Raw genomic sequence first — 26,057 nt, 5'->3', positions numbered from 1 at the left:
AGTGTAAGAGATCATAGGTGGAAAGGAGACACGTGCAGTTACAGTGGCTGTGATATGATATGCTCATCCTCAGAGAGGAATTGAGAGAGAGGACAATGAAACCCAAGAAAGTCAGGGCAGCAAAGAGAGCGCAGGGTGTCCTCCCTGGAGAAGCAAGCAGAATTGATAAACTCAGGTGTGAGGTGGGAAACCTCAGGGTCTTGTCCTGAAAAAAGGGTAGACTGTCATTCCTCTGCTGTATATAACTGCCTTCTTCATCTCCCTTCAGGATAAAGACCATTTAGATAAACCACAGGATATGAGCAGGAGAGTGCACTGGAATTACAGTTTATGGTTTGCTTTCCTCCCACAGCCCTGCTTCCTTGAGCATGGACAAATTAATATCTTCTTATCCAACGGTTCAGTTTATGTGCTGTGGGAAGGAATGAGGTGGATCAGAATAATTGCATTGATCCTACCTGCAGGTCACCCCCGGAGCAGAGTTCTCTGTCAAAGCCTTCTAAAAGAGAGGGACCATCTCTGGCACAGCCCAAGGCAGAAGCCCGTGGTGCCAGGTAGCCAATGGCAATGGTAGCTTGTGTCCCCAGCTGCCAACTTTTTGGCATGCGTTCCTTCTGCTCCAGAAGGAGCAAAAGGAAAAATCCAGCCCCAGACAGATCTTCTGTACTGCTTGATGGATCTCGAGCCTTCTTGCAGCAATGGCAAGCCTGTGGATATGGATGTATTCACACAGCTATGCTGAGCACATTTGTAAAGGAAGGCGTTGGGTTGACCAGTGATTTGGCCTGGGAAAGAGCTGGGCAAACTGGTTTAGCAGAGGTGTGGAGCCTATGGGGCATGGCACAGAGCTGGGACTCCAGCAGTGCCACAGAGCAAGGCACAATATCCCACTAACTTGTCCAGTACCTTTTTGTGTGTGCACAAATTACATGTTGACAGAAAGGATTTTCCCATTCCCTTCTTCACCACATGAAAAAAAACTATTTGCTGGTTGGACTCAAACTTTCTGCTGGATGATTCTCGTTGGTTGTGCTGTAAATCTGCTATCTGGAGAGAGTAAGTGCTCATTCCCTGCTCTCTGGTGTGATACAAGCCAGGGTGCCATGGACACAGAATTCACACCACCAGGCTGGGCAGCCATGCCTGCTTTGCTCCTTCTTTTCATGAAAATCACTCTCGCCCCCAAACAGCCCTGGGGCCCCCATACATGCTGTTTCTGTCCCTGACCCTTTTGTGATGGGAGAAACAAAACCATGGGCAAAAAATGAGAGGAGTTTTCACCCAAGATTTATTCAACAGCAGGCTGGGGGGGACTTTTTGTTTTGGTTTGGGTTTTGTTTCTTTCTTGATAATCTCTGATGCTTCACTTTTTTTTCTTGGCAAGTGGTGAGCTGACATTACCACGTCTCTCTGGTCTCTTCTAATGTGTTTCATTAGCTGATTAAAGCTCACCCTCATGCTGTGCATCCTTGATTACACCAAATGTGCAGCACTTTGCATCTAGCAATATGTACTACAGTCTGCTGTCCATGTGCCTGGTCACTTTTGGTGCAGAATCATGTTCAAAGCTTTTTGGTATCCAGGTACACTGTACGTACACAGAGCAGCACCCACATGCTTCCTGCCACATCTGAGGAGCAGAAGAAAGACTTCTGCCCAGAGTGGAGTTGTGCCATCAAGTAGAAATGTTTTTCTTAACTATCCATCAGCAAGCAGAGTCCTTCACTCCCCACTGAGGAGAGGGGACAGCCATGGAGATTCTGCATCTCAATAGGGCAGGGTCCTTCACCCATTGCTGAGGAGACTGGACACCCACCACTGAGAGGCCCTTTGCTCAGGGGTCCCAACACCATTACTGAGGGCAGGGGACGGCCACTATCAAAGGGCTCTTCAGTCAACTCTGAGGAGAGAGGACATCCATGATGGAGGGGTCCCTGGCTGACCACTGAGGAGAGGGGACAGTCACGGCCAAGGGGTGCCAACTTCATTGCTGAAGAGAGCAGACAACCACTGCTGAGGAGAGTGGAAACCCATGGGTGACAGATCCCAGACTCATCACTGAGGAGAGGAGACACCGAGTACTGAGAGCCCATTCCCTCGTCGCTGAGGACAGGGGACACCCAATGGCTGAGGGGTCTTTCACCAACTGCTGGGAGAGGGACTCCCCACCCGTGAGGGGTCCTTGAACCATCGGTGAGGAGAGGGAACACCCCGTAGCTGAAGGGGCTGAGCAGCCGACTGGGCTCCCCCGCCCCGGCGGCCCCGCGTGTCCTGGCGTGGGACCGGGCTGGGCTGGGCTGGGCTGGGCTGGGCCGGGGGCGCCCCCGGGGCAGTCCCGCGTTCGAGTCCCGCGCCGGGCAGCTCACCTGCCTGGACCGTGCGGCGGCAGACTTTGGCTCCAGCCCCTATAAAAGGTAACGGAGGCGTGAGTCAGAGCCGCCTCCCCCTCCCCGCCCGCTCTCACTTACGTGCGGCCGGGCGGGCGGGCAGGCACGGAGCCGCCGTCCCGCACCCGCGCACTTGCCGGAGATGAACCGCGCCGCGCTGCGGGTCTCGCTCCTACTCCCGCTCCTGCTCCTGCCCTCCCCGGGCCGTGCCGGCTCCGAACAGGAACACGGCGGCGAAGAGACCCCGCACTCCGCGGGGAAAGGTGAGCGGGGGGTCCCTCGGTGCGCGGGGCGCCACGAGGCGTGGGGCGCCCCGCTGCTCCTCTGGGGTTCCGGTGCACGGGGCGCCTCGGAGCTGAGTTTGGGACCGCCAGTGCCTCAGCAGCCTGATGCGGGCAGCACCCCAGTGCTGAGTTTGGGGTCTCCGATACATGGAGTGCCCTGATGTGCAGGGTTCCCTCCTTTGCTAGGCTGGGGGTCTTTGGTGAACGGAGCGCCCCAGTGCAAGGCGTGCTGGATTTGGGATGTCTGATGCTTTGCGGAGAGGTATCACCAATGCCTGGGAGTTCTCCCCTTGCTTGGTTTGGGTGTGGAGGGGCTGCTGTGCCTCCTGCTGCACCCGTGTTAGGGCTCCAGGTGCGTCCCAGGATGAGGTGCCTCTGAGGAGATGCGCCCCCCCAGCATCGCCCAGCTGCGGGCGCTGCACCCCCCAGCACGTCCCTGCCTTTGTCCCCGCTCCCGCCAACTCCCGTGCGGCTCCACTGGCCCGACCCCTGCCCAGGGGCTGGGCCCTCGCTTTGTCCGCAGCCCTTTTCCCTCGCTTAGTCCCTCTCGCATCAGACTGAGGGGCTCAGAGCTTCCTGCGATGGGGCTACAAGGGCTGTGCACCAAGCAGTCACTGCTTGCTCCCGGGGTCCGCCCGGAGGTTCCAGCCCCGCTCCCGGCGTGGGGAACGGCGGCCGGGCCCCTTCACCCTGCAGGATGTCGGCTGGGCTGCCCTGCGCCCACCTCGTCCCCCGCGGGCCCCAGGGAACGGGGTCTGGCCCTGCTGCAGAGCTGGAGGGGGGCTGACCATGGGGGACGGGGGACGTGACAGAACGCAGGGCTGCAGGGTTGTGTGCCCCTCCTCCTCCTCCCCGTGAGATGTCTTGCTGGTGTTGTGGGGGCTTTCGGAGTTACAGGTTCAGGGAAAAAGTCCTGGGTCTTTGGGGTTGGTTCCTTTTCTGATTGGAGGCTGAGGCACCGCCAGCGCTCTGCAGGAATTTTGGGAGAGTGCTGTGGATTTGCTCTTCTGGGGCTGAGTCCTGCGCAGGGACTTTGTTGTCCCTGTTCATGCTCCTTGTTCCCGCTTTGCCCACGGGTTTGTTTCCCGGGCTCAGCCTCATAGCGTGTCCTTGGTTTTGCCTCTGGTAAGGAGTTGTCCTGACCTGTGCCAGGACAGCTGCCCTATGGTAAGGACCAGGAATTGTTTTGTGCCAGGAGCTGCTTTTGTTATTCCAATGAATCACTTAGCAGAGCCGCTCTTGCCGCCCTTGCCGGGCTGAGCCCTGGACAGAGATGGGGATGCAGACGGTTCTTGCCACAGAGATTAAGTAACCCAGGCCACAGGGTGGGAGGGTGTCGGGCGTTCAGCATGCCGGTGTGCTGCGCTGGCCGAGGGGCTGGACACTGCGTGAGGCTTGGGATGGCTGGGTGGGAGGACGGGGATGGAGAAGAGGAAAGGAGGTGGCCAGGAGGTCAGTAGGGAACAGGCAAGTTAGCCCATGCTATAGCAGTGTTAAGAGGCTGAATTTCTGGATGGAATCCCATGGGAAGCAGGTAATGGCTGGAACCCTGCAAGGCTCCTGCCAGCTGCCAGGACCTGCGTGTCTCAGCACCTCTGCCGGGTGGGGAGCTGGTTTCCTCTTCCTCCAGGCTAGTGCATGAGGTAGGGCTGGTGGCTTCCCAGGACTCAGCACGTGCTCAGGGATTTGCCATGAGGTTGTTCCCTGAGAAGACTCTGGCTTGCCCAGAGACCTGAGTCCCACGCTAAGTGTGTCTTTGGGAAACAGCATCTCCCTTTCCCTGTTTCCTCTCCCTCTTATTCAGATGTGTCTTGCTCTCAGTATCCTCTTCTTGCTCATTCTCCAATGTCCTTTTTCTCCAAGTGAACCTATCTTTCTTGCTTAATACTTCTTATTCATCTCTCTCCCCAGCTCCAAGCACTGACCTGTCCTCTGGGATTTCCCCATTTTCTTCCCTTTCGTTGGGATGGCCCTTTCTCTGCAGCACTCTGATTGTTTCCTGTTTCCCCCAACAATTGCTGGGGCAGCTGGGTTTGGAAGGAGCAGGAGCAATACTCCAGGAACATTCCCTGGACTAAAGCCTGTCCTATGCCTTCCTTGACCCAAACCCTTGCCCCTCCTGGGGGGAGCTGGCAGTGTTGGGATCCATAGCCCAAGCAGTTCTCCACCAGGAGAACAAAGAACAATCCCTGCAGCGGCCTGTGCTGCCAGTGGCAGATTAAAGGCTGATCCCAAAGGCTTGCAGTGGGTCAGAGTTTATAAACACAAAGGGGCTTTAATGCAGCCAGGTTTGGGAGGGATCAGCGCTCCCATGGGCAGCACATGGAGTGGTGTCCTGGGCCGAAAGCACATGGGTGCTGCTGCGTCGGGTCCGTCTGGAGGGAGAAACCAGAGAGAAGATGGGGCTGGGATTGCACAGCCTCCCATAGAGACGCTTCCTGTGGGGCTTGGCAGAAGGATGCTTGGGTTATGCATGCCCCTGCCCAGACCCTGTGCCTGTGCCGTGTTTGCCACAGATTGGAGAGCTGGCTTTGGGCAGCGTGAGCACAGTGGCACAGTCCAGGTTCCACAATCAGGACACTGCCTTCAAATGACATGGTGTTTGGATGTGTTTTGTAGGCTGGGACCTGGCTGCTGTGGCTGCTCCCTACTTTGGCACCTGCACTCTGTGCATCTCTGCATGGCCTGGTACCTCCTAGCCTACTGACCCTTGGGAATAACACTCCACTTACTGTCTCTTCTGGGCCATGAGCTCCACTGATCCCTTCACAGCCTGGGACAGCAGAGTGGTTCTGGTCTGGCATCTGTGAGCTGACCTCATCCCATGGGGCTTTGAGCCAGATGTGGCTCAGGATTGGGTCCCAGTGGGAAGAGGGGGCTCTGGCAGGATGCCAGAACTCCCTGTGTCTGAGCACAAGGCACAGTGCGCCCAGATGATAAGAGAGCAGGAGGGAAGAGCTGGAAGTGAGCTCACTGTCCTGCATGCCACACACAAGCCATTGAGCTTCTAGAGTTCAAGGCGAGCAGAGAGCAGGAGTGGCTGTGCTGCTGTCAGGCAGCATCCACGCTGTGAGATGCACGTGTCTCAGTGCTATCAGGTGGTCTGCAGCAGCCTCAGACTGCACAAAACCTAAAATATGAAAAAGTCAGGATAGAAGGTGCAGACCTACTGGGCAAACCCCTGGTCTCCTTCCTTATTGTTTGTCCCTGCTGCGGGCTGCCTCCTGGTCTGTGCAAATGATCCTGAGTCCTTTGGGTGCACAGTCCATCCCTGCGTGCCCTTGGTGAGGTCTCCTGGGTGCAGCCTGCTGCATCGGTGCCTTTCTTACGTGGAATTCACAGCAGCCAGCGGTTGAGCTGGCTCCTCAGGCTGCCAAAAGCTGCTCCTACCCTTCCTCCCGGACTGCAGGACATGCGGAGCAGCACGCTGGTAATGGCAGCGTCCGCCTGAGCTCGGCGGGAAAGTGTTTTGGATGGTGTTGGATGTCAAGGAGGGAAGGGAGCTGGCACTTGCAGCAAAGCCTGTATCCCAGAATGGGAGGGCTGAGTGGGAGCAAGGAACAGCAGGAGAAAGCACAAAGGGAGGGTGTGAAGGGGGGAAGCTCGTGGGAAACTTGGCTGGATCGCGGGCCGCTGGGGAAAGGCGGGTGGCAGGCGGCACTCAGGTGAGCCGGCGGGCTCTGCGCGGCTGGGAACGGAGGCGTTTTTGCCTTCAAGGGCGGGCAGATCCTGTCAGCACCCTGCTGTGCTCTCCTGCTGGAACCCCTGCAAGGAACTTCTCTTCTTGCACGTTCCTCTTGCACGTTATCTCCAGCTGTGCGCGTCGCATCACCAGGGCTGTGTCCTCCCACGTTTTTGGGAGCGCTCTGCAGTCCCTGCCGGGCCAGTGGGTGCTCCGAGGGAAGGCAGGGCACGCCAAGAGCTGCAGCACCCGCTGCCCAGGGGCTGCCACGTCTTTAGCGGCGAGCGGCAGCAGCCGGGCAGGAGGGGGACCTGGCACCATCGCACGGCCCTCGGGAGGAGCGGACGCGCTCCGGCGGGAGGTGTGGGAGGCAGACTGAGCTATGCAAATCGGCGCTTGGGCAGGGCAGTGGGTTAATGTTCACGGAAAAGGGATGCGAGATTGCAAATGCCTCCAGGTGGAAGGGATCGGAGGAGTTGGTGCAGGGCTGCTCCGAGCCGTGCCGAGGCAGGGGCCGATGCTGAGAGCCTGACCCAGGGCTCGCCTCGGCGCTCTCCTGCAGCGCTCGGTGCGTGTGCCAGGGGGGCCCAGACCTGCACAGCTGCGCCTGAGAGATGCCTGCTTGAAGGGGGCGGCCTGTCTGTGCCATCACTGCACCCAGATCCACGGGATGGGAAAACACACTCAAGGGGACTTCAGTGGGTGTATAAGAGCTCATAGATCCTTTTGGTTTTGATGCTGAGACATCCCTGAGGAAGTCTGTTGGGTTGGGGTGGGTTGAACTGGCTCCTGGGTGCAGCTGCAGCCTTTGGGGTGTCCAGAGCTGCCGAGCTGAGCTGGCAGGAGGCTGTGAGGAGGGTCCAGAGACCCCTCGGCTGTGGGAATAGGCGTGTGCTGGGAGATGTGGGAACCTGAGGTAATTGGTACAGTGCTGACACAGCAGGGCAGGTATCAGCACAGGGCTATTGCTCAGTCTGTGATACGATGTTGGAGCTGCTTTCTGTCCAGGCAGAGTCCCTGAAGGTGAGCAAAAAGTGGGGTGTTGTGGCAGGCTGTGCCAGTAGAGGCATGTGCAGTGAAGGATGTGCCAGCCCTGAGGTGCTGTGCCTTACCTGTGCCAGGACTGCCCCAGTGTGAGTGTTTCTTTGTGCAAATAGTGCCAGGAGGGGTAGGAGAGTGGGAGCAGTGTGAGAGAAGACATACTGTGTTTCTGGAGAAGGGTCCATGTTCTCTGGATTTTGTGCAAAGCCGGTGCCCGGGTAGCAGGTACCCTTTGTGTGAGCAAGGTGGGCAGGATGGGTGAATCTCAGCTTGCTGTAGCACAGCTGGGTGCATCCCTGGGCAGTGCCATGCAAGCAGACATGGAGAGGGCACTGCAGTCTGTCCCACAGCCCACGTGTCCTGGTGCACACAGCAGAGGTTGCCCGGTCCTCTGCTTGCTACTCCTTCCTCCTATGCCCTTGGGAATACCAAAGAGATTCCTAAGCATTGCTCCTGAGTGTCAGAAATGTGACAGAAGTGAGTCACCAGTCACACAGGACAGAGCCCCAAGATCTGTTCCCATCTCTGCAACACACAGTGCCCTGAACACCCTCCAGCCCTTCCCATTCCAGCCTGGCTGTGGTGATCCACGCTCCCCAGCAGCACATGCACCAAGACCCCCAGCAGTGCCCATGCCTGGATCCTTGCTGAGTGCAGGGCAGGATCCTGCTGGGTTAGGGCCTTGCATGGGACATCTGGGCCTGGGAAAGCTTGTCTCCTCATTTCTCACCCCTGAGCTGGAATCCACTCCTATTAATAGCAGCACCGTGTCAATGGCTCTTGTCAGCAGCCGGGATGGGGGCCGGGACAGCTCCGGCTGAGACCCTCCTGCATCTGGCCAGGCTGGCAGACACCCACCAAATGGCCCCACCGAGGGACAGAGATGATATTTGGGCTCAGCTGTACCTCTTAAATGCTCCTCCATGTCATTGCTGCTGTATGAACGCCCCCGTTTGCCCCAAACCTGTCCCATCCTGGCACTCTCTGCTCCTGCACTCCAGGGCTGGGAAGTGCCAACAGCCTGTCTGCAGCGACAAGTTTGCTGGTAAGGACAAAACAGAGCAGGAGCCTATGAATTACCTGTTGTGCCAGCCAGAGCAGGCACATTATCCTTTTGGGCCATGTTTTCCTGCCTGGGGAAAATTTGAGCCTCACATCCCTTTGCCTGGAGCTGGTTGTTTAGAGGGGCTGGTGATAGCAAAGGTGTTTGATCAGGGGCATCTGAGAAGAGGTTCTGGTGCACTTCTAGGGCCAGCTCCAGTGATGTGCCAAGAATTCAGGCATTGCTGGCAGCTCTGGAGGAGAGTGACAGTGCAAGGGCCAGCCTTTTAAGTACTGGGTACTCTCAGGACCTTCCCAGGAGGGCTTTTCCCCTCTAGATGTGCACATTAGATCTAGAGATCTGGTACACCACCAGCTGTGGGAAGCTCAGGTCACATCTTGCCCTGCTGTGACCCATGGGTGACACAAGAAGTGCAGAGGTACTGGCATGGGATGCCCCATCCTCCCTCCTGCTTTTCCAAAGGAAAAGGTTTTGCATGGTAGGACCTTATGAAGCCCTGTGTGGGCATTTGGGTGAATCATAAGAACTACAGCTAGGAACAAGAGCTGAGCATTTGGCCTGGCACATTTTCCCGTGAAAGTCCATCCCCACTGCAGAGGCGCTCACTGATGTAAGGAGGTTTTGATGCTCATTTCTTTCCTCTGCTGCCAGTGCCAGGGCAGCTTTCCCAGGTGGGAGGAGGGTGTCTGCACGGTGCAGTGCACCTTGCTGCCCAAACTCCTCTTGGAGTGTGAGAGCTGCCCTTGTGAAGTGCCTTGTCCTTGGGCAGTGGGAAGTTCTGGCTGCTCTGGAGCTGGTACAGCTGCTCAGTAATGGAAGCCAGTGTCTCTGATTTTTCTTTTTTGAGAATGACGACAAAATGTCAGACCTGGGGTTTTCCCTCTGACGGACAACTGCAAGGGACTTACCTGTGCTCCGAGGAGGCAATACCCTCTGGGAGCATGCCCTTTGCTGGGACAGAGGGAGAGTGGGAAAGCAAAGGTGGGGAGGGGGATGGAAGGCAGTGGGAGCCTGGAGACCTGCTGCCTGGCAGAGGTGTGTTTGCTGACAACCTTTCCCTTCCATTCATGTGGTTCTTTCTTTTCTTTTTTTTTCAAGGCCACAGCCACTGGAGCTATGAAGGTAAATACCCTGCAGTTACTTCTGCTTTTTTCCTACTACCCAGCAGATCCTGGAACAGAGCCAGCTGTGGTTAATTATTACAAGGCTTCCGTGCACACTCCACGACTCACCCTTCCCTCCTGCCTGACCCTGACACAGCGCCCGCACTCAGGCATGGATGGGCTGAAGAGCCAGAGGTTGATCTGATTTCACCAGGAAGCAGCAGCTCCAATGAGGGCTTTCCCAGCCCCGTGGGTGTGGGGGATGACCCTCAGGGAAGGGCTCCTCCCTCAATGAGAGCTCCCCGACCCTGTGCCAAGGGGGGAAAAGGCTGCTCTCCCCACGCTGGACTTGCAGCCCATGTTAGGACTTTGACCAGCCCAGGGATTAGCTTGTCTTCACCTCTGCCCTCTGTCACCCTCCCTCCCCATCCTATCCTGCCTGGCCCTGCCCTTGCAGCACGGCCTGGGGGGCTTCTCCACAGCACCCATGGTGGGCATCACCACAGTGCTGTGACAGATACACCCTCTACTGCCCCATCACTCTGGGGTTTGGCTCAGCTGCTCACACCCAGCTCCATATTTACAGGGGTCCTGTGAGGAGCTGGCCTGGGGACAAGCCTGGGTTTGCACTGGTCCATGACACGCTAGAAGCAGTCCTCTGCAGTGCAAAGGGAGGTTTCTGACCATCAGCCGTGCTTATCCCAGCTGTAGTGCTGGGAAGAGGTGGCCATTTCAGCGGCAGCCCAGCCATGTCAGCTGTCCCTTTGCCACAGAGCCCAGGAGCACTGTGGTACCTTGCTCCAGCAGCCCTGAGGTGGTACCTGCCGGAGGCCAGGCTGTGCAGGGCAGCCTGTGTGTGATGAGCTGCAGGGCAGCAGCTCCTCTGCTTGCCAAATCCACTTGTAAATGATCTTCTTGCACTCTTCCTAAACACCCCAAAAATAGACTTTCCTGGCAGCTCACCATGCTCTGAGACCTTTCCTGATACAGCTGCGTTCAGTCACATGTTGACATAAAGCTGCTCCCAAGCTAACTTCATGGAAACTAAACTTATGTGCATGGCTACCTCCCCGGGCAGTGCAAGTCCCCTTCCCCAGCACCCCAAGTCTTCTTTCTGGAGGTCTCCTCACCCTGAGGATCTCACTGACAGTCCTTCCCTTCCTTCTGTCACCAGACCTGAAGCACTGGAGCACAGACTACCTGGACTGCGGGGGCACCAAGCAGTCACCCATCAATGTTGACACAGCCCAGGCCATCTTCAGCCCTGACCTGCGGCCCATCCAGCTCTCTGGGTACAGCCTGCCCGCCAACCAGCTGCTCAAGCTGAAGAACAACGGGCACACAGGTGGGGGCAGAGGCAGCTGCAGGGGCTGGAGCACAAGGAGAGGATGCTCAGACTCTCCCAGCAGGACTGGGCTTCTCTGATGACTTTCCCCTGGGCTCTGCGAAGCAGGCGGTGACCCTGTTGCCTTCTAGGCCAAAAGGGAAGCAACAGGCTATAGAAATTTTACATGTCCATTTGTTTTCCTGGACAAGGTGAGAAGCCCCAACATGTCCAGAGCCATTGGGAGCCAGCTCCAGAAATTTGTTAACTCCACATCTTCTTTAAAAATGTGTCCGTGATATTTCTGATGTGCATTTTGAGCCACTGGTTCCTCCTCTGCATTTCACTTTCAAAGGACTCATCAGTCTTTGGATGCGGCTTAGACTTTAAGCTACTTACACCTGTCTTTTAGGGCACAACATTTGCCACCTTACTTTGTCTGTACTTGAGGATTCTATCTCAAGATCTTAAGAAATTTTCATAGGTTTTTGTTTTCCCTTCTCCAATACCAGCATGGTTTTTGTAAACAACTTTTTGGACACGACTTATTCATGTTATTTTAGTATCAGCCTGGGTATTCCAGATATGGAGGAAAACCACGTTTTTCCACAGCTGAGCATGGTTGGACCTGGTTGTTACCAGCTTTTTCTTGGAGGAGGCAGAAAGTTTTGTGCACACTGATGTTGGCCAGCCCCTGAGCTAAGAAAGGGTTATGGAGAAAGGGCCTTAGGAACTTGCTGATGGTGTGATAAGGCACCTCCTTGCCCTGGTGGCCAACGAGATGGAGCTGACTTGTGTGTACAGCAAACTTGACGGGTCAGGCTTGCTGTGTATGGTCAGATCAGCTGCGTGCTGCATGCACAGGGCTCTACACTGTGGCCTCCTGCCCTAATGTGCCTGCAGAGTTAAACTAGTTGAGCTCAGTAGTTGCTATTTTAGACACCCTGGCATCTGGTGTTGCTTGGTGTTTAGAAAAGCAGTGAGAGCATTTTCATTGGGGAGAGGGGAAGTACTTTCTCACAAGGCTTTTAAGACGCCTTTTTTATTGTGGCAACCACTGTTCTGCCTTATGAAAAGCCATAAATAAATAAAAAGTTGCAAGCCTAGTTAGCTATTTGTACAGTTACTCATTTTGGTAACAAAGTGTAAATGTTATATAAGATTTTTTGAGGGCTTGAAAATGACTCAGGTAGTTAGGAGAAAGAAGACAATGGTTTACCTATATGAAAGAAGTGTAAAAACAGATAAATTCATTGGGAGGGAACAGTTTCTCACTTCCTGTATTTGAGTTTTCTATCTCTGAACCCAGTGGCAAGGAACTTGAGATGGCCAATGACTCATCACAGCCCTGTTATGCAGTTAATCCCAAATCTGTGCCCTATTAGTGATGTAACTAAGGGACACCCCATTTAATAAAGGATAAAGGAAAAGACTTTACATTAAAAATCAGGAAAAGGTGCTTAAAAGGATAAGACAGCCTTTCTCAGGGTCCAAAGATGTTCCTGATATTTTTGCCACATGTCCAGGTAACTCAGTTTTAGATTTGCCACATTGCTGCAGTAGTCCAAAATAGCTGGACAAACCACACTAAAGTAAAGAAAAATCAAAGTATGAATTTATGGTATCCGAAGGGGCAAAAGTTTTAGCTCTAAGTACTTTCAAAATATTTAATGCCTCTATGGCACTAGCTCTAGTGCTGTCATACACTTGCAGGCTGCTTTATTTGAAAGGTCCCAGCTCGCCAAGAGTTGCAGCTCTCTGTCCCTTTGCCCTGCTCTCATAGATGTCCACCACTCTGCCAGTATTCTTCTCTATGAATTTTGTTCACGGTCTCTTTATATTATTCTCACTTACTGAATTAATTGTTGGATAACATTTGGCTTGGAGCTGGCCCCAGGAGTCTTTGTGGAGGGGCTCTTCACTTTCCAGCATTTTCATAGCAGCTCTTTTTGAAGCTGACATATTTACTGCAGTGTCCTACAACCTTAGGTCAGAAGCTGAACCCTGCCGCATTGGCAGGCCTGCCCACAGCCTCATGACAAATGGAAAGCAAGATTTTCTGTTGTGACCAGCTTCTAGAAACCCAGAGGGACTGTTTCCCTCCTTTGCGTACCTGTGGAATGGGCTGGGCTTTGTGTTGTGTTCCTGACCTCTTCCTTCTGGCTCTGCAGTTGTCCTTGAGCTGCCCGACTCGCTGGCCCTGGCTGGTGGCTATGCCCAGCAGTACCGAGCTGCGCAGCTGCACCTGCACTGGGGCTCCCCGGCAGGACCCGGCTCCGAGCACACTCTCAACGGGCGCCGCTTTGCTGCCGAGGTGAGGAGCCCTCACGGTGCTGGATGCACCTTTCCCCTCGCGGTGCTGGGCACAGGAGGCACCGGAGTGCTCTCATGCTCCTCGCCCATGGCTGTCTCTGGATGTGGGCTGTAACTCCTGGCCAGGATCCTGGGCTGCTCTGCAGCAATGGAGTTTGCTGTGGCAGGCCACACTTTGATGCTGAGCCAGACTCATGCACAAGCCTGGTCCTGGGCTGATGGTGCAGGAGCTGCGGCCGTCCCCAGGCTGTGGAAGCCAGCTTTTCTGGAGGCTGTGAGCCTGCTTTGGGAGCTACAGGGACTGTTTACTCTGTACACACTGTCCTCTTGCTCTGCCAGCTCCCATCTGGTTTTATCCCTCCTTCTCTAGCTGCTGTCCTCAAACTGAGCCTGGCTCTGCAGTATTAGCCCCTGTTATGCAGGACAGAGCACTGATTTGCTGTTTATGAGCAGGGAAGTTCCTGCAGACAGAGCTTCATGCTGGCTGCTTTGCACCAGCAGACCCACCAGCATTTTCCCTTCCTCGCAGTGGTACTCATCCCACCTGCATTTGTCTCACAGCCCTTGTGTCAGCAGGCTGTAGCCCTGTGGGAGTGAGCATCTCCCAGTGGCATCCATCGGGCACTGGAATTGCATTTTTCCCTTCCAGATCCATGTGGTCCACTACAATACCAAGTATGACAGCCTTACAGAAGCAATGGTTCACCCAGATGGCCTGGCTGTACTGGGAGCCTTTCTGGAGGTGAGCTTCACGGATCAGCAGCAGGAGGATGGGACTGGGGTGGGCAGAGTTGGACACAGTTTTGGGGACTGACAGAGGTGCAAATATACTTTGGAAGAAGGGGAGAGAAAGGGCAAATCAGCCCTGATAAGAATGAAGATGTCACTGGGTGCCTCTCTCAAGGAGCCGTACCTCCCTGCTGCCATCACCATCTCATCCCGTGGCCTTGCTGCTACCTTGGGGTCTCTGTGTTGCAGGTTGGGCATGGGGAGAACCAATACTACCATGAAATACTTAAGCATCTGCATGAAATCGAAGAAGTAGGTAAGGCCCTGTCCCACCTCATACTGTGTCAGGGGCTGCAGCCCAGCAGAGAAACCAGCTGCTCAGCAAAGCTGCAGCACATGCAGTGCCACACTGCCCATGATCTTCATGCTGTTGCCCTCCAAGGGGTTTATACCAGTCTCACTCCCATTATGTGTCCTCTCCCAGGACAAGAAACCTTGGTGCCTGGATTCAACATCGCAGGTCTGCTGCCTGCCAACCTGAACCTCTACTTTCACTATAATGGCTCTCTGACCACCCCTCCCTGCTACCAGACAGTCAAGTGGACAATCTTCAACCAGACCATGCTGCTCTCTCATCACCAGGTCTGTCAGGGCAATGAGCTCTGCACTGGGTCTTTCCCAGCCTCTCCCTGTGAGCTGGTGAGGGTGCCCTGTGCCAGGGCTCTGCAGCTCATCTGCTCCCAAAAGCGGGATGTTATTCCCACATATGTTATATGCTATTCTGTTCACATCGCTCTCCTTCCAGATGTCACTGTTGGTTTCCACCCTGAAAAGCCCTGAGGACGAGCTTTTGCAGAACAATTACCGACCAGTGCAGAGCCTGCACGGGCGGCGGGTGCTGGCGAGTTTCCAGACCTCCCCTTCAGTGAAACACATTCCTGGTAAGAGTGCTGAGTGTGCTCAGGCTGCTCCCAGCAGCAGGGATGCTGTGATGGGGGGCAGCAGCAGGATTCAGTGCTTTGTGTATCCTGCAGAAACACAGCATGGCTTAGACCTGCCTGGCAAGTGACATGTGGCACAATGGTCTTAGGGTCCTGCTCTCTCCCATTTCTGCACTTTCTTCACCCTGCCTGGGGAAGACTGGTCTATAGAAACTTATTTTATCCTTAGTCTTGCAGATGTAACAGCAGCAGGACGAGGGGATGCATGGTCAGGAGCAAAGAGGCAGGTCCTAGCACTCCAGCTAGCTACTTCAATCCCAAAAGCAATAGATAAATTCAGTAGGAGCTGCCAGAGGTACGAGCTTGCAGTGAACACCCCTCCCCAAATCCTGCAGGAAGGGCAGTGCTGGGGACTCCTGCTGAAGGTTGTGCTCTGTCAGCACAGCCTCACAGCCATCCTGGCCAAGCACACAGTCCCCTGCCTGAGGGCTCCCTGAACGCCCACCCTCTATTTCTCCTTGAAGGCCTTACTTGCATTGGTGATTTCCAGGCATGAGTAGAAATCACTATTAATCATCAGGTGTGACTATTGCTCTGCATCACTGAGTTTTTGCCCATTGCTGCTCCCTGAGGTCACTGGGGTTTTCTATTCAACATCCTGTTCCTTTTCTGTTCTGATGGCATTTCCCACACCTTCGGTGAAGGTGACTAATAGGAACAGCACAGGATTGGTCCCAGGCCTCTGGGCAATGCCTCAATAACCACACAATGTGGTGCAAGGCACTTCCCTCACCGTTCCACCTGCAGCCTGCTTGCTAATGGCTCTAGGCTTTTAATCACTGTGGTCTTCAGCCTGGCTAGCAGTTTCCCATGTGGCACTGCATCAAATGCTTCACTGGAACTGGGAGAGATAAAATCTACCGCATTTTCTTTGTCTAGAATATCACTTATCAAAGAAGGATATCGGGTTAGGCTGGCATGCTCTATCTTTGGTAAACCTCTTAGATACTTTATCATATTTTCCATTTACCTCCAAGCCTTTCTTTTACTACTTTCTTGCAGAAGCTGTTCCAAAGCCTCCCAACACTGGGGCAAGGGGGGAGTTGGCCAGCTCTACTTTTTTTTTTTTTCCATTATTTGCTATTTCTATACAAAAATCCCCACTGTAACAAAGCCACAAGTGCCAGGAGAATGTCCCAGTACTCTTGGATGACGTTACTGGTCCCCTGCCTTGCATGCACAGGATTGCTGGGGGTTTCTCCCCACATCAGTGCTAACTGCCTGCTTTAGCCCTTGGGGCTGCTGAGCACTGAGAGGGATGGATCACACCTTGTTTTGCTTACAGCTGCGCCTTCTGTGCCATTGCTTGTTGATCTTTCTGACAGTCACCCCCAGCTGGAGTTAAGCACTCCTGTTATAAGCTGCTGGGTGGAGGTGGCAGCTTTCCTGCAGCAGCCATGTAGCTGGATAGAGCCCATAGATAGTGCCACTCTGTGCACCATACCCGAGCCATGTACAGATGATAACGCAGCTCTTTAAAAACCATGCTTTCATGCTGGGCAAACATTTGCCCAGCACAGCTCCCTCCCAGCATGCAGGGCCACCAAGCCATCCCCATGCCAGGTGCCCTACCTGCAATGTGTGGCTGCCTCCTCCCTGGGAGCTGCTGACCATCTCAGGCAACTGTCCCCATGGCTGCTGCCTGCTGGGCTCTGCCCAGGTGCCTCTCTGGGGTCTCCTGTGCAGTCATGGGGTGCCGCAGTGCTCAGCAGCCTGCTTCCTTGGCTGTAGCAACAACAGTGGGGGAAGTTTCTGGCTGGGCTCAGCAAGGCTCAGGTGTAGGCTGTGGTTCAGGGATCCCTTTTTCTTCCCTTTTCTCACGCTTCTGGCAGGGTGTCAGGGCTGGGCTTCCTGCAGCAAGATACTGTGAGCTGCTGGAGATGTGGCAGCTGATGGGAGTCTTGTAGGCAGCCCTACTTTGGAAGTGGAACCTAAAGGCCTTCAGGCTTGAGACTTCCCAAATACTTCAAAGGCTGTGCCCTGACTGTGTTGTCTCTCTTTACAGGTAGTGATGATTCAGCAACAGCAGGTAGGTGAGGGGCTGGCACAAAGCAGGGGAAGGTGGGCAGGGGGTGTACCTGCCTGGGAATTGGGGTCTTGTGCAAGCCACGTGCTGAGCTGGGGGTGGGCAGCCACAGTGGGTTTGTAGGGCTGCTCTAGCATCCATGCTGCTGGTTCTCATCTTCCAGTCTTTGTCTCCTTTTCAGAAGGACACTCCAGCTCATTTCATGCAGGTAAGTGTGCCCAGCCAAGGCTGGTTCTTTGTGTCCCCTCTGCCCTTGGGCTACCAGCCTACTCCTTGCCTGCTCTTGCTCAGCCAGTAGTTACAGGGAACCATCCCCATTGTAACATGGCTGTGCTTGGCTTGCAGGAGATGTGCTGGCTGTGCTCTTCGGGGTGCTCTTTGCTGTCACAGCACTGGCCTTCCTGCTGTACATCTATAAGCACCGCAGCCAGAACACACGGTGAGCAATGGGGAGACACAGGAGGACAGTGCCTGGGGGCAGGATTGGTCCAGGGGCCCCACAAGAAGAGGGTTTAATGGTGGTTTCAGGCAACAAGACCTCCCTCCTAGTCTAACAGTTTCCCCCTTTCTTTCCCCACCAGGCTGGACTCGCCAACCAAATCCAAGGTCATCTACACGGCAGCCAGCACCGAGAACACTGCGTGAACTCCACACCTCTGTGGCAGTCCCAGCCCCACTGGCTCAGCCTGTCACCCCACCTCCCCTCACTCCCACCCCAGGTCAAGGAAGACCAGTGCTCCAGCACGCCTTGGCTGCACGGGCTGCCCACATGGACTGTTTGTCTGGGGGGCAGCATTTGGCCCCAATAGATATTTTTGTTATAAAAAAGGTAAAAACTCATTAAAAAAAAGTAAAATCCTCCCATGGTACCAGATGTCTCTGTTGCCTTTGTGGGAAGCTGTGGGGCAGGAAAGAGCACCCTGGTTCAGCTGAAATCACAGTGGAGAGGGGTGGGCAGGGACCCCTTCCCAACCAGCAAAGACAGTATCAGCCTCTGTGCACTGGGCAGAGCTCCAGAGTAAGCAGCACAAGGCTTCTTCTACAGCCCAGCCCTGCCCTCCATCACTCTGGGACTTCTTCCTCCTCTTATTTGTGCAAAGCATTGGAAAAACATAGCTGTGGCTTGGTAAGGCTGAAGAAAGGCAGAGTTGAAGGTGGCAGAGCCACTGCTTGCCTGCTGGGCAGCCCCCACCCAGCTCACCTCTGGCTTTATCACAGCTAGATTAGCCAGGACAACCCTAGATCTGTGGCTACCTCCCACCTTTCATGATGGCTCCTGTGGAGCTAGAGCGAAGTCCCAGGGAGCTTTATGGACATGACAAAACCTTAACAAACTGGCCCTGTGTGGGAGAGGAACCTCCCTAGCTACAGCCCTCAGTGGCCTCCACCCCAAAGCTGTAAAATTAGAGTTCAGTCACTGTTAGGATGGACAGAGCAGGAGCAAGGCCTGCAGGCAAACAGGGTCTGCAACTTCCAGACCATCCCCCTCCAGCCACACCACCACAAAGCCATTGTTACCACTGCTTGTACCCTCCCCATGAGGGCAGCGCTGCTGGCCACACAGAACCCCACTTGTCTGTGGTACTTAATTTTATTGGTATAAAAGCCCACTGTGGATAAAACTGCCTTTTCAGCCCGATGGCAGTTTCTCCCTCCCAGCCCTGTGGCACAGAACCAGGGCTGGTACCCGCCTGAAAATCCCCAAGAACAGGAGAGGGCAATGATCCATTGGAATGGTCCCTTGAACCCCCTCCCAAATCTGTGCCGGCAACAGCTGTGGCATTGCATGTCCTCCCAAACCCTCCACCACCCTCCATGCCCACTGGGTCCTTTGGATACTGTCTTTTTCCCTCTCCTCCTCCCATCCTGCATGGTGTCAGTACCCACGGGTCCCCCAGGACCATCCTGCTGCACCAGGATGCCAGCTCAGCCCTGCCAGGGCTGTGGCTCCTGGGGCAGCAGGACTGGGCAGAGAGGTGGAGAAAGGAGCACAGCAGTCAGCCACGACCCAGGGCACGGCAGCACTTTGCAAAGCCCCTTCCTCCACCCTGCAGCGAGGAGGCAATGCGGGCCCCCTGCCCTGGCATGGGGGACAGCACATCTGTGGCAGCGGGGGGAGAAGCGATGGGTTTCTTTGGGCTCAAGCCTCTGGCAGTCACAGGCAGGCTAACTGGGGCTGAGCTCACAGCAGGGCCAGCAAAGTTGGGTCCCCCAAAACTGAGGTGTTTTATGAGGACTCCCAAAGGGGCGTTGGAGTGAGCCAGTCTCAGCCACGCTGGTTGGCTGGCTGCCACAGCTGGACCCCAGTGCCTGCCCCACCAGGGCTGGCCAGGGTCCCCCAGTCCAGGAGAAAAGATATTGCAAAGAAGGTGATGGCCGATCCTGCCGCCAGGATAGGAGGGGAGGGGAGGGGTGACTGGGGACCGGAACATCCTGCAGAGCCTCAGGATCCTGGCTGGGGGCTGGCTCCGCTCTGTAAACCTGCAGGAACCAAGAAGAGAAACAGTGAGTTTTCACCAAATTCCACCCCACTTCCCGCAGGAGAGGCGACAACCTGACAACGGCCTCAAAAACCACCTGCTCCTCTGCTCTGGGAGACAAGGGGATGATGCCCTTGCTTGAGACATTGGGACAACCTCTCACCATCCTAGCACCAGTCTGGGTACCCCATGAGACTCAGAGTGTCTCCCACCCCCTCTCTGGAGCAGCACTTACAGAGCAGGAAGCGCTGCAGGTTCTGCGCGGATCCCCCCGAGACCAGGTAAGCCCAGGCAGCGGCAGCAGCCATCAGCAGGTAGGAGGGCACCAGGCTGCCCACGTACATGGGGTTGCAAAACGACTGCAGAGAGAGGAATGAGAAGAGAAGGGTGAACAGGCAGGAGAGGACAGGGACAGTGTTGTCACCTCAATGAATGGAGTGAGACAGGCGGCACCAGCCCCAGGATTTGGTTTGTGAAGAGCCAGCTCCTTTGCTAGTGCCAAAGGCTATTTCCCACCAGCACAGGGACCAGTACTCTGAATACAGGTCCCAGCACAGAGCCCTGCTCCCAGTTACTCACCAACCCCGAAACAGTGAGATGCATGATAACGACTGCTGCGATCTCCCACCAGCGCCGGTGCTCGCAGCCATGAAAGAAGAGGATCCCCCAGAAGGTGTGAAGGAAAATCAGCACCATGGTCATAAAAGCTGCAGGGAGAAGAAGAGGCGTCACCAGGGACTCACCCACTTGACTTAGCCAGCAGACTTGGGGAAGAGATGGAGATGAATCGTTAAAGAGAGGGTAGAGAAACAGTTTGGCTGGACTGGGAGGTGCTGGGTCAGATTCCACATATGGGAGACATGAAATGAAGAGCAGGGAGGATCACAGGGGACAGCAAGAAGGGTTTGCCACAGAGATATGTGACAGGGGATTATAAGGGTCTCAGGTAGGTGAGAGTGCAGCATGGACAAGACAATGTAGGAGGGAAAACTCCAGCATCTCATCTGCTGCATCTGAGGTGGGGCAGAGATGTGAGCAAAGGGTGCCAGTTACTCACCTGAGGTCAGGAAATACAGCTGTGAATCCCCATGGATGCCCACAGTGCCAGGCCCTAATGCGTCTGCCAGGAGATTGATCATGGAGAAGGCGCCGCTCATGAGACCAAAGCCTACGCCAGCCACTGCCAGGACAGGGACACTGTTAAACCTGGAACCTCCCAAGGGTCACCCCATGCAGCTCTGAGCGAGCTTTGGCATGAGAAATCCATTGCTCCCAGCACCATCCTCAGCCCTGCCCAGCCCCACCCACTGCCCCACAGTCAGGGTGCTCCACTCTGCACAGCACTCACCATATGCCATTTGCTGAATGGAAATGGGGGAGCAGCCGTCCTCACTGAGGGCCACCAGCCCCTCAATGGCCTTCCTGTGGAGTGAGAGCACACTGGAGTTCAGCACAGCCAAGCCACCTCCTGAGGCATGGTGCAGTGTTCACTCTGCACCATGGCACCTTCCTGGCAACCTCCCCCTCCCCGAGCAACACCCACCACGGAGACCGTCCGTGTGACTGTACCACCAGACAAACCAGGCATGTGAAAATCACGTGAGGCCACACAGAAAGATTTTCCACAGAGGAATGCGGGTGCCAGCCAGCCCGGCAGAGCAGGGCTGGTGTGAGCAGGACGCTGGGTGTAAGGCAAGCAGCACCCCCGCATGGAAAGCAGCCCCACTGCAGGCATGGGAGGCCGTACCTGATCTCCGCACTTAGAAAGATGTTGACTAACAATGGAGGAGGTGCAGGAAGAGCTTGAAGAGTTAAAAAAATTCAGTGCGGAGAGAAACTGTGAGAGGAGAGGCTTTGCAATTTGTACCAACTAGAGGTGCGATAGGCCAGGAGGATGCCAGGCAGTTCCTCAGCCTAGGGAGAACAGCAGTGCTTGGGACCGGAGATGGCAAGGCAAAGGAAACGCAGCGGTTTTATGTCAGAGGCTGCTCCGTGGAGCTCTGCTACCCTCTGTCTGCCCGCCTCCGGCAGGGCCCTGCCACAGGGAGCCTGCCCACACGGCTGCCCCTGCATTCTCCCAGGAAGACCAGGGAGTATGAAGGACACCTCCCTGTGCCTGCCTGCCCAGCCCCAGCACAGTGTCTGTCCATCCACAGGACAGGGTGCAGCACGTGCTCCCCTGGCAGCAAAACCCCTGCACTCCAAGACAATGGTATCAGGAAGACTGGAAGCTGCCCAGGCTGCTCTGAGACTGTGACCCAGCTGCTCAATCAGGGCACCAGATGCTCCAGACCTTAGGGCTGCTCTGCAGACCCACTGGGGTCAACACACTGAAACAGGCGCCACCCACGTTCTTGGGGTAAGCACTGAGACAGATTCCCACCACACCTGACACTCCCCCCAGTCCAGCAGCTCACAGGCAAAACTGGCACCACCACAGCTGGGAAGAGCATCCAGCAGCGCTGGCACAGTGGGAGAGATGCCGTTACCTGAGGAGCTTGTAGTAAAGGAAGCGGAAGGCCTCCTGCAGCAGCACAGAGAACATCACCCCAAAAATCAGGAGCCCCTTCTGCAGCCGCTCATCCTGGGGGTCGCTGGCTTTCACTGCGATAAACCAGATGAGGGATGAGAGCAGCAGTGACACCAGCCAGAAGAAAGCCCTGTAAGAGACAGAGCTTGCTGGCACCAGTGCTGTGCCAGAGTCCCCACTGTGCTGGGACTGGCACTGGCAGCTGTGCCCAGCCGTGCCCACTCCCCAACCAGCACCAGTGCCACTTTGGTACTGGTGCGGGGCAGGTGGTGCCCAGATGGGTCTCACTGCTGTGCTGTGCCTGCACACCTGCCCCACTGGTCACCAGAACTGGCACCAGTGCCCCTGCTGTGCCCACAGCAGTACCAGCACCAGGCTCATATCCATGCCAGTACTACTTCCAGTACCACGTCCTTCTGGTCCCACAGCGGTACTGGTACCAGTTTCCCAGCTGCACACATGCACCAGTACCATTACCAACCCTCCACTGGTACTGTATGAGTTCTCATGTCTACTATGTGCTGTGACAGTAAGACAAACAATATTAGTGCTCCTGTCATGCAAGCAGCAGCACCAGTGTGAGTACTGGAGATTCCAGTGAGCCCACAACAGCACGAGTGTGAGCACTGGTGACTCCAGTGAGCCCACAACAGCACAAGTGTGAGCACTGGTTACTCCAGTGAGCCCACAACAGCACCAACATGCATAGTGGTGACTCCAGTGAGCCTACATCCATCCGCACCAGTGTGAGCACTGGTGACTCCAGTGAGCCCACATCAGCACCAGCACCAGTACTGGTGACCCAGTGAGCCCACAACAGCATCAGTGTGAGCACTGGTGACCCAGTGAGCCCACATCAGCACCAGTGTGAGCACTGGCGTGCCTTCTGCAGCCACCACAGTGCCTCAGTCAGCACCAGTCACATGCCTCTCACAGCCCTGATGCCACCACCACCCTGTCACACCCATAGTGGTACCAGCACCCCTGTCACGCCTACACCGTACCAGCACCGGCACTGGTACCAGCTCCCCAGTCGCGACTACAGTGATCGTGCTGAGGCACTGGGAACAGCAGCCCACTGCATCCGAACTGGGACCAGCACCAGCAGCAGAATCAGTGCCCCCGCCACCATCGTTCTGGTAGCAGCACCGGAGCTGATCCCAGCGCCCCGCCCCGCTCACGCCGCTCCTGGAGCCGATCGTGGTCCCGCAGCCCGGCGGCACCGGAGCCCCCATGGCTGACTGACCCGGCGATGAGGATGATGATGCGGAGCGGGTCGCGGGCGATGGTGAAGATGAAGAGGCCGAAGGCGGGCCCGAAGGCGATGAAGGTGCACCCGAAGAAGACGGCGAGCGTCATTTCGGCGGGAGCGGGGGCACGGGACCGGGCTCGGAGCCGGAGCTCGGACCGGACGGGCCCCGCGGCCCCTTCCCCCTCCGCCGCCCTTCCGGGGCCGATGACGTCACACGTGCGCGCGCCGCCGCCGCCGGAAGCCGCGTCCCGGGGCGGGCCCGGGCCCGTCAGTTACGGGCGGCGTTGGATGCCGGGAGAGGCCCGGGAAAGGCCCGGGAGAGGCCCGGGAGAGGCCCGGGAAAGGCCCGGGCAGGCCGGGTGGGGCACCGGGACGGCCTCCCTGGGGAAGGAAGGGGTCGCAGCACCAGCCTGGCAGAGTTCCAGAAGCGTCTGGGGAAGGCTCTCCAGCGCACGGTGTGAGCCTCGGGGGCGCCTGTGCCGGAGCTGGACGCGTGGGTCCCTCCCAGCTCGGCAGGCCCCGTGATCCTGTGGGGGCGCAGCCTGTGCCCAGGGGAGCTTGGCCTCGTCCCCACGGGCACCCCCAGGAGCACGGGCTGGGCGAGGTGTGCAGGCTGCCCCGCCCTCGGTGGTTCTGTGCTCCCTCCGCTTGGCACCTCCAGTCCAGCCCCATTTCAACGGGGTTGACACGGAAAGGCACTTCAGGGCGCTTCCCGCTTACAGGCACCCACACCCCCACACACACCCTTCCTGCCTCCGGGAGACTTTGGACAGGAGCACTGGGTGTAGAGTTCTGCTGACCCGGCAGAAACACTGCTCCCATGCCAGTCTTGGCACACATGTAGCAAGGTCAGAGAAGGCTTTTGAGGGGTCTGGAAAGGCTTTTGTTACATCATGGAAAACAGGCCCTGTTTGTAGGAGGCGCAATTCACAGCAGAGCACTCCAACATGGAGTACAGAGGGCTCTCCTGAAGCAGGGGAATCCCAGGGGAGCAGGGAGATGTGGCTCCCAGCATATCCCCACCAGCTCATGGCTTGCCCTCGCAGCCAGCAAGTTGGTAGCTGGAAGTGAAAATCACAGGATCTTTTCCACTTGTTCAGGGAACATTACTGATATTTTGGCTTGATCACCAGGGTTTACAGGGCCAAGTCGTGCCCCCAGCACAAGGGATCACAGAGGAGGAGAGAGGGCAATAGTTTTGTCCCTGCCTAAGATTTCATAACTTTTTTGAAAAACAGCCCAGAGTCAGCCCGCCTGGCCCAGAGAAAGTCACACCTCACTCTGTAAGCGGAGGACATCCACTTAGAACCCCTGTGTTAGTTACAGTTACAGCCTCAGGGTTCTGCCTGCTTGGCCTAGACAGCCTCAAGGAGCTTGGCAAGGATGGCCAGGACCCACCGAGGGGTGGAGATGAAGGCTGGGGCTTGCCAGCCTGGGAGATGTGGCTCTGGTGGCTGCGACATCAGGGAGGATGGGTCACAGCAGGAGGTGCCACCAGGGACATCACCAGCCCCAGCACACCTGGATTCTGCTGAGCAATGAGCGTGCATGCGGAGGAATGCTGGGCTGGAGAGGGTTGGTGGCAATGCCCAGGGTGTTTCTAATGAGAAAAAACTGCAAGCACCTCAGGGCGGGACAGGCCACAGAACTGTGCTTGGGCTGGACGAGGGGCTTAGGGCTCTCAATGGTAGCAGGTGCTCAGAGAGGCTTTGGGGACATCCTGGGTGTTCCCAGCCCCCTGCTGCCTCCCACCCAAACCTGATGAGCTCCCTTTCCATCCACCAGGCCTTGGCTCCAAGACTTGTGTTCTTCCTGGCTCTGCTGACCATCCAGCCCTGACTGCAGCACTTTGACCAGGCCAACATGGACACAGCCAAATGGACAGAAGTGTGTGAGGAATATCTGCATCATGAGGTGACCTGGCTGCTGCAGGTGATAGAGGGAAAGAGGGGCACCGTGGAAGCCCCACTCCTTTCTGAAGTGCAGCAGCAGTGGCTGCTTTAAGATGCTGTATCAGCCCTGGTCCGGGTCACTGTGGGCTGCTGGCTGGACAGACAAAGGAAGCATGCCTCTGCCAGCTACAGGGAGCAGGACAGCTGCAGCAGCAAGGAGGAGGACAATGACCAGAAGTTCAAAGGTGCCCACAATGGTCTCAGATCTTTGTGATCACCACATCCATCACCAATGGAAACATTCAAGCTAAGGCTGGAGGGGGCTGTGGGTAACATGATTTAGTTTAGAGTGCCCCTCCTCATTGGGGCAATGATCTTTAGAGATCCCTTCTGACCCCAGCTATTCTGTGATTCTAAAGCAGGACCTACCTAGCAGTTGAAGCATGGACCAGCGTGATAGAATCAAGACCGGTAATTTTATCATCTTCTAAGATAATACTATGCAGTTCACCAAAATGATGATCCTAGCCCAATCCACAAAGACAATAAACAGCATAGGGGAGACATCCTGCAAGAAAGGTATTGCATAACACAGCCCTGATAACAAGTGATTTTTATTTATTTTCTTTTGCTCTGAAAGGCAATAAATCAACCTTGTCACTAACAACTGTTAAACCAATGTGATGAATTGTCCCCAATAGTCCTTTCTGCCTGTCACCCTGTGGTAGGCCTGTCTTGCAGCAGAGATGCTCCAGTGCTGCTCCCAGATCGCCTGAGCAAGAGGAGCAGAGGCCACGTGCGCTCCTGTACTGCACACTCCACTCTCCCAGGCAACACGTGGTCATGGCCCTCCATGCTTCCCTCCAGCTGCCTTGTCCTCTGCTGACTTTGACAAGTCAATAATATGGATTTGGGGACTGGGAGATTTATGTGGCACTTGGCTTTAGGGG

General features: G+C 55.9%; 2 protein-coding genes and 1 long non-coding RNA gene across 3 annotated transcripts; 2 read left to right on the top strand and 1 right to left on the bottom strand.

Moving 5' to 3' along the window:
- Positions 1-2,492: 2,492 nt before the first annotated feature.
- On the top strand, positions 2,493-17,822 carry CA9 (carbonic anhydrase 9). Its single transcript, XM_063180121.1, has 12 exons — positions 2,493-2,650; positions 9,556-9,579; positions 10,735-10,905; positions 13,056-13,198; positions 13,847-13,939; positions 14,176-14,242; positions 14,411-14,568; positions 14,732-14,867; positions 16,933-16,956; positions 17,135-17,161; positions 17,299-17,392; positions 17,535-17,822. The coding sequence occupies exons 1-12, from the start codon at positions 2,530-2,532 to the stop codon at positions 17,596-17,598; spliced, it is 1,122 nt and encodes a 373-aa protein (XP_063036191.1). The 5' UTR covers positions 2,493-2,529; the 3' UTR covers positions 17,599-17,822.
- Positions 17,823-18,525: 703 nt separating this feature from the next.
- LOC134432007 (gamma-secretase subunit Aph-1b-like) lies at positions 18,526-23,400 on the bottom strand. The gene is made up of 7 exons (XM_063180380.1): positions 23,210-23,400; positions 21,923-22,093; positions 20,782-20,855; positions 20,491-20,613; positions 20,013-20,140; positions 19,669-19,792; positions 18,526-19,434 (listed from the first exon to the last, which is right to left on the bottom strand). The coding sequence occupies exons 1-7, from the start codon at positions 23,320-23,322 to the stop codon at positions 19,397-19,399; spliced, it is 771 nt and encodes a 256-aa protein (XP_063036450.1). The 5' UTR covers positions 23,323-23,400; the 3' UTR covers positions 18,526-19,396.
- Positions 23,401-23,550: 150 nt separating this feature from the next.
- Positions 23,551-25,800, top strand: LOC134431807 (uncharacterized). Its single transcript, XR_010031112.1, has 2 exons — positions 23,551-23,670; positions 25,001-25,800. It is a non-coding gene; the product is annotated as an uncharacterized LOC134431807 (long non-coding RNA).
- Positions 25,801-26,057: the final 257 nt, after the last annotated feature.

This window comes from Melospiza melodia, chromosome Z (genome assembly GCF_035770615.1).
Source record: "Melospiza melodia melodia isolate bMelMel2 chromosome Z, bMelMel2.pri, whole genome shotgun sequence".
Lineage (NCBI taxonomy): Eukaryota > Metazoa > Chordata > Aves > Passeriformes > Passerellidae > Melospiza > Melospiza melodia.
The sequence above is the reverse complement of the archived record's forward strand: the minus strand, read 5'-3'. Positions and strand labels throughout refer to the sequence as shown.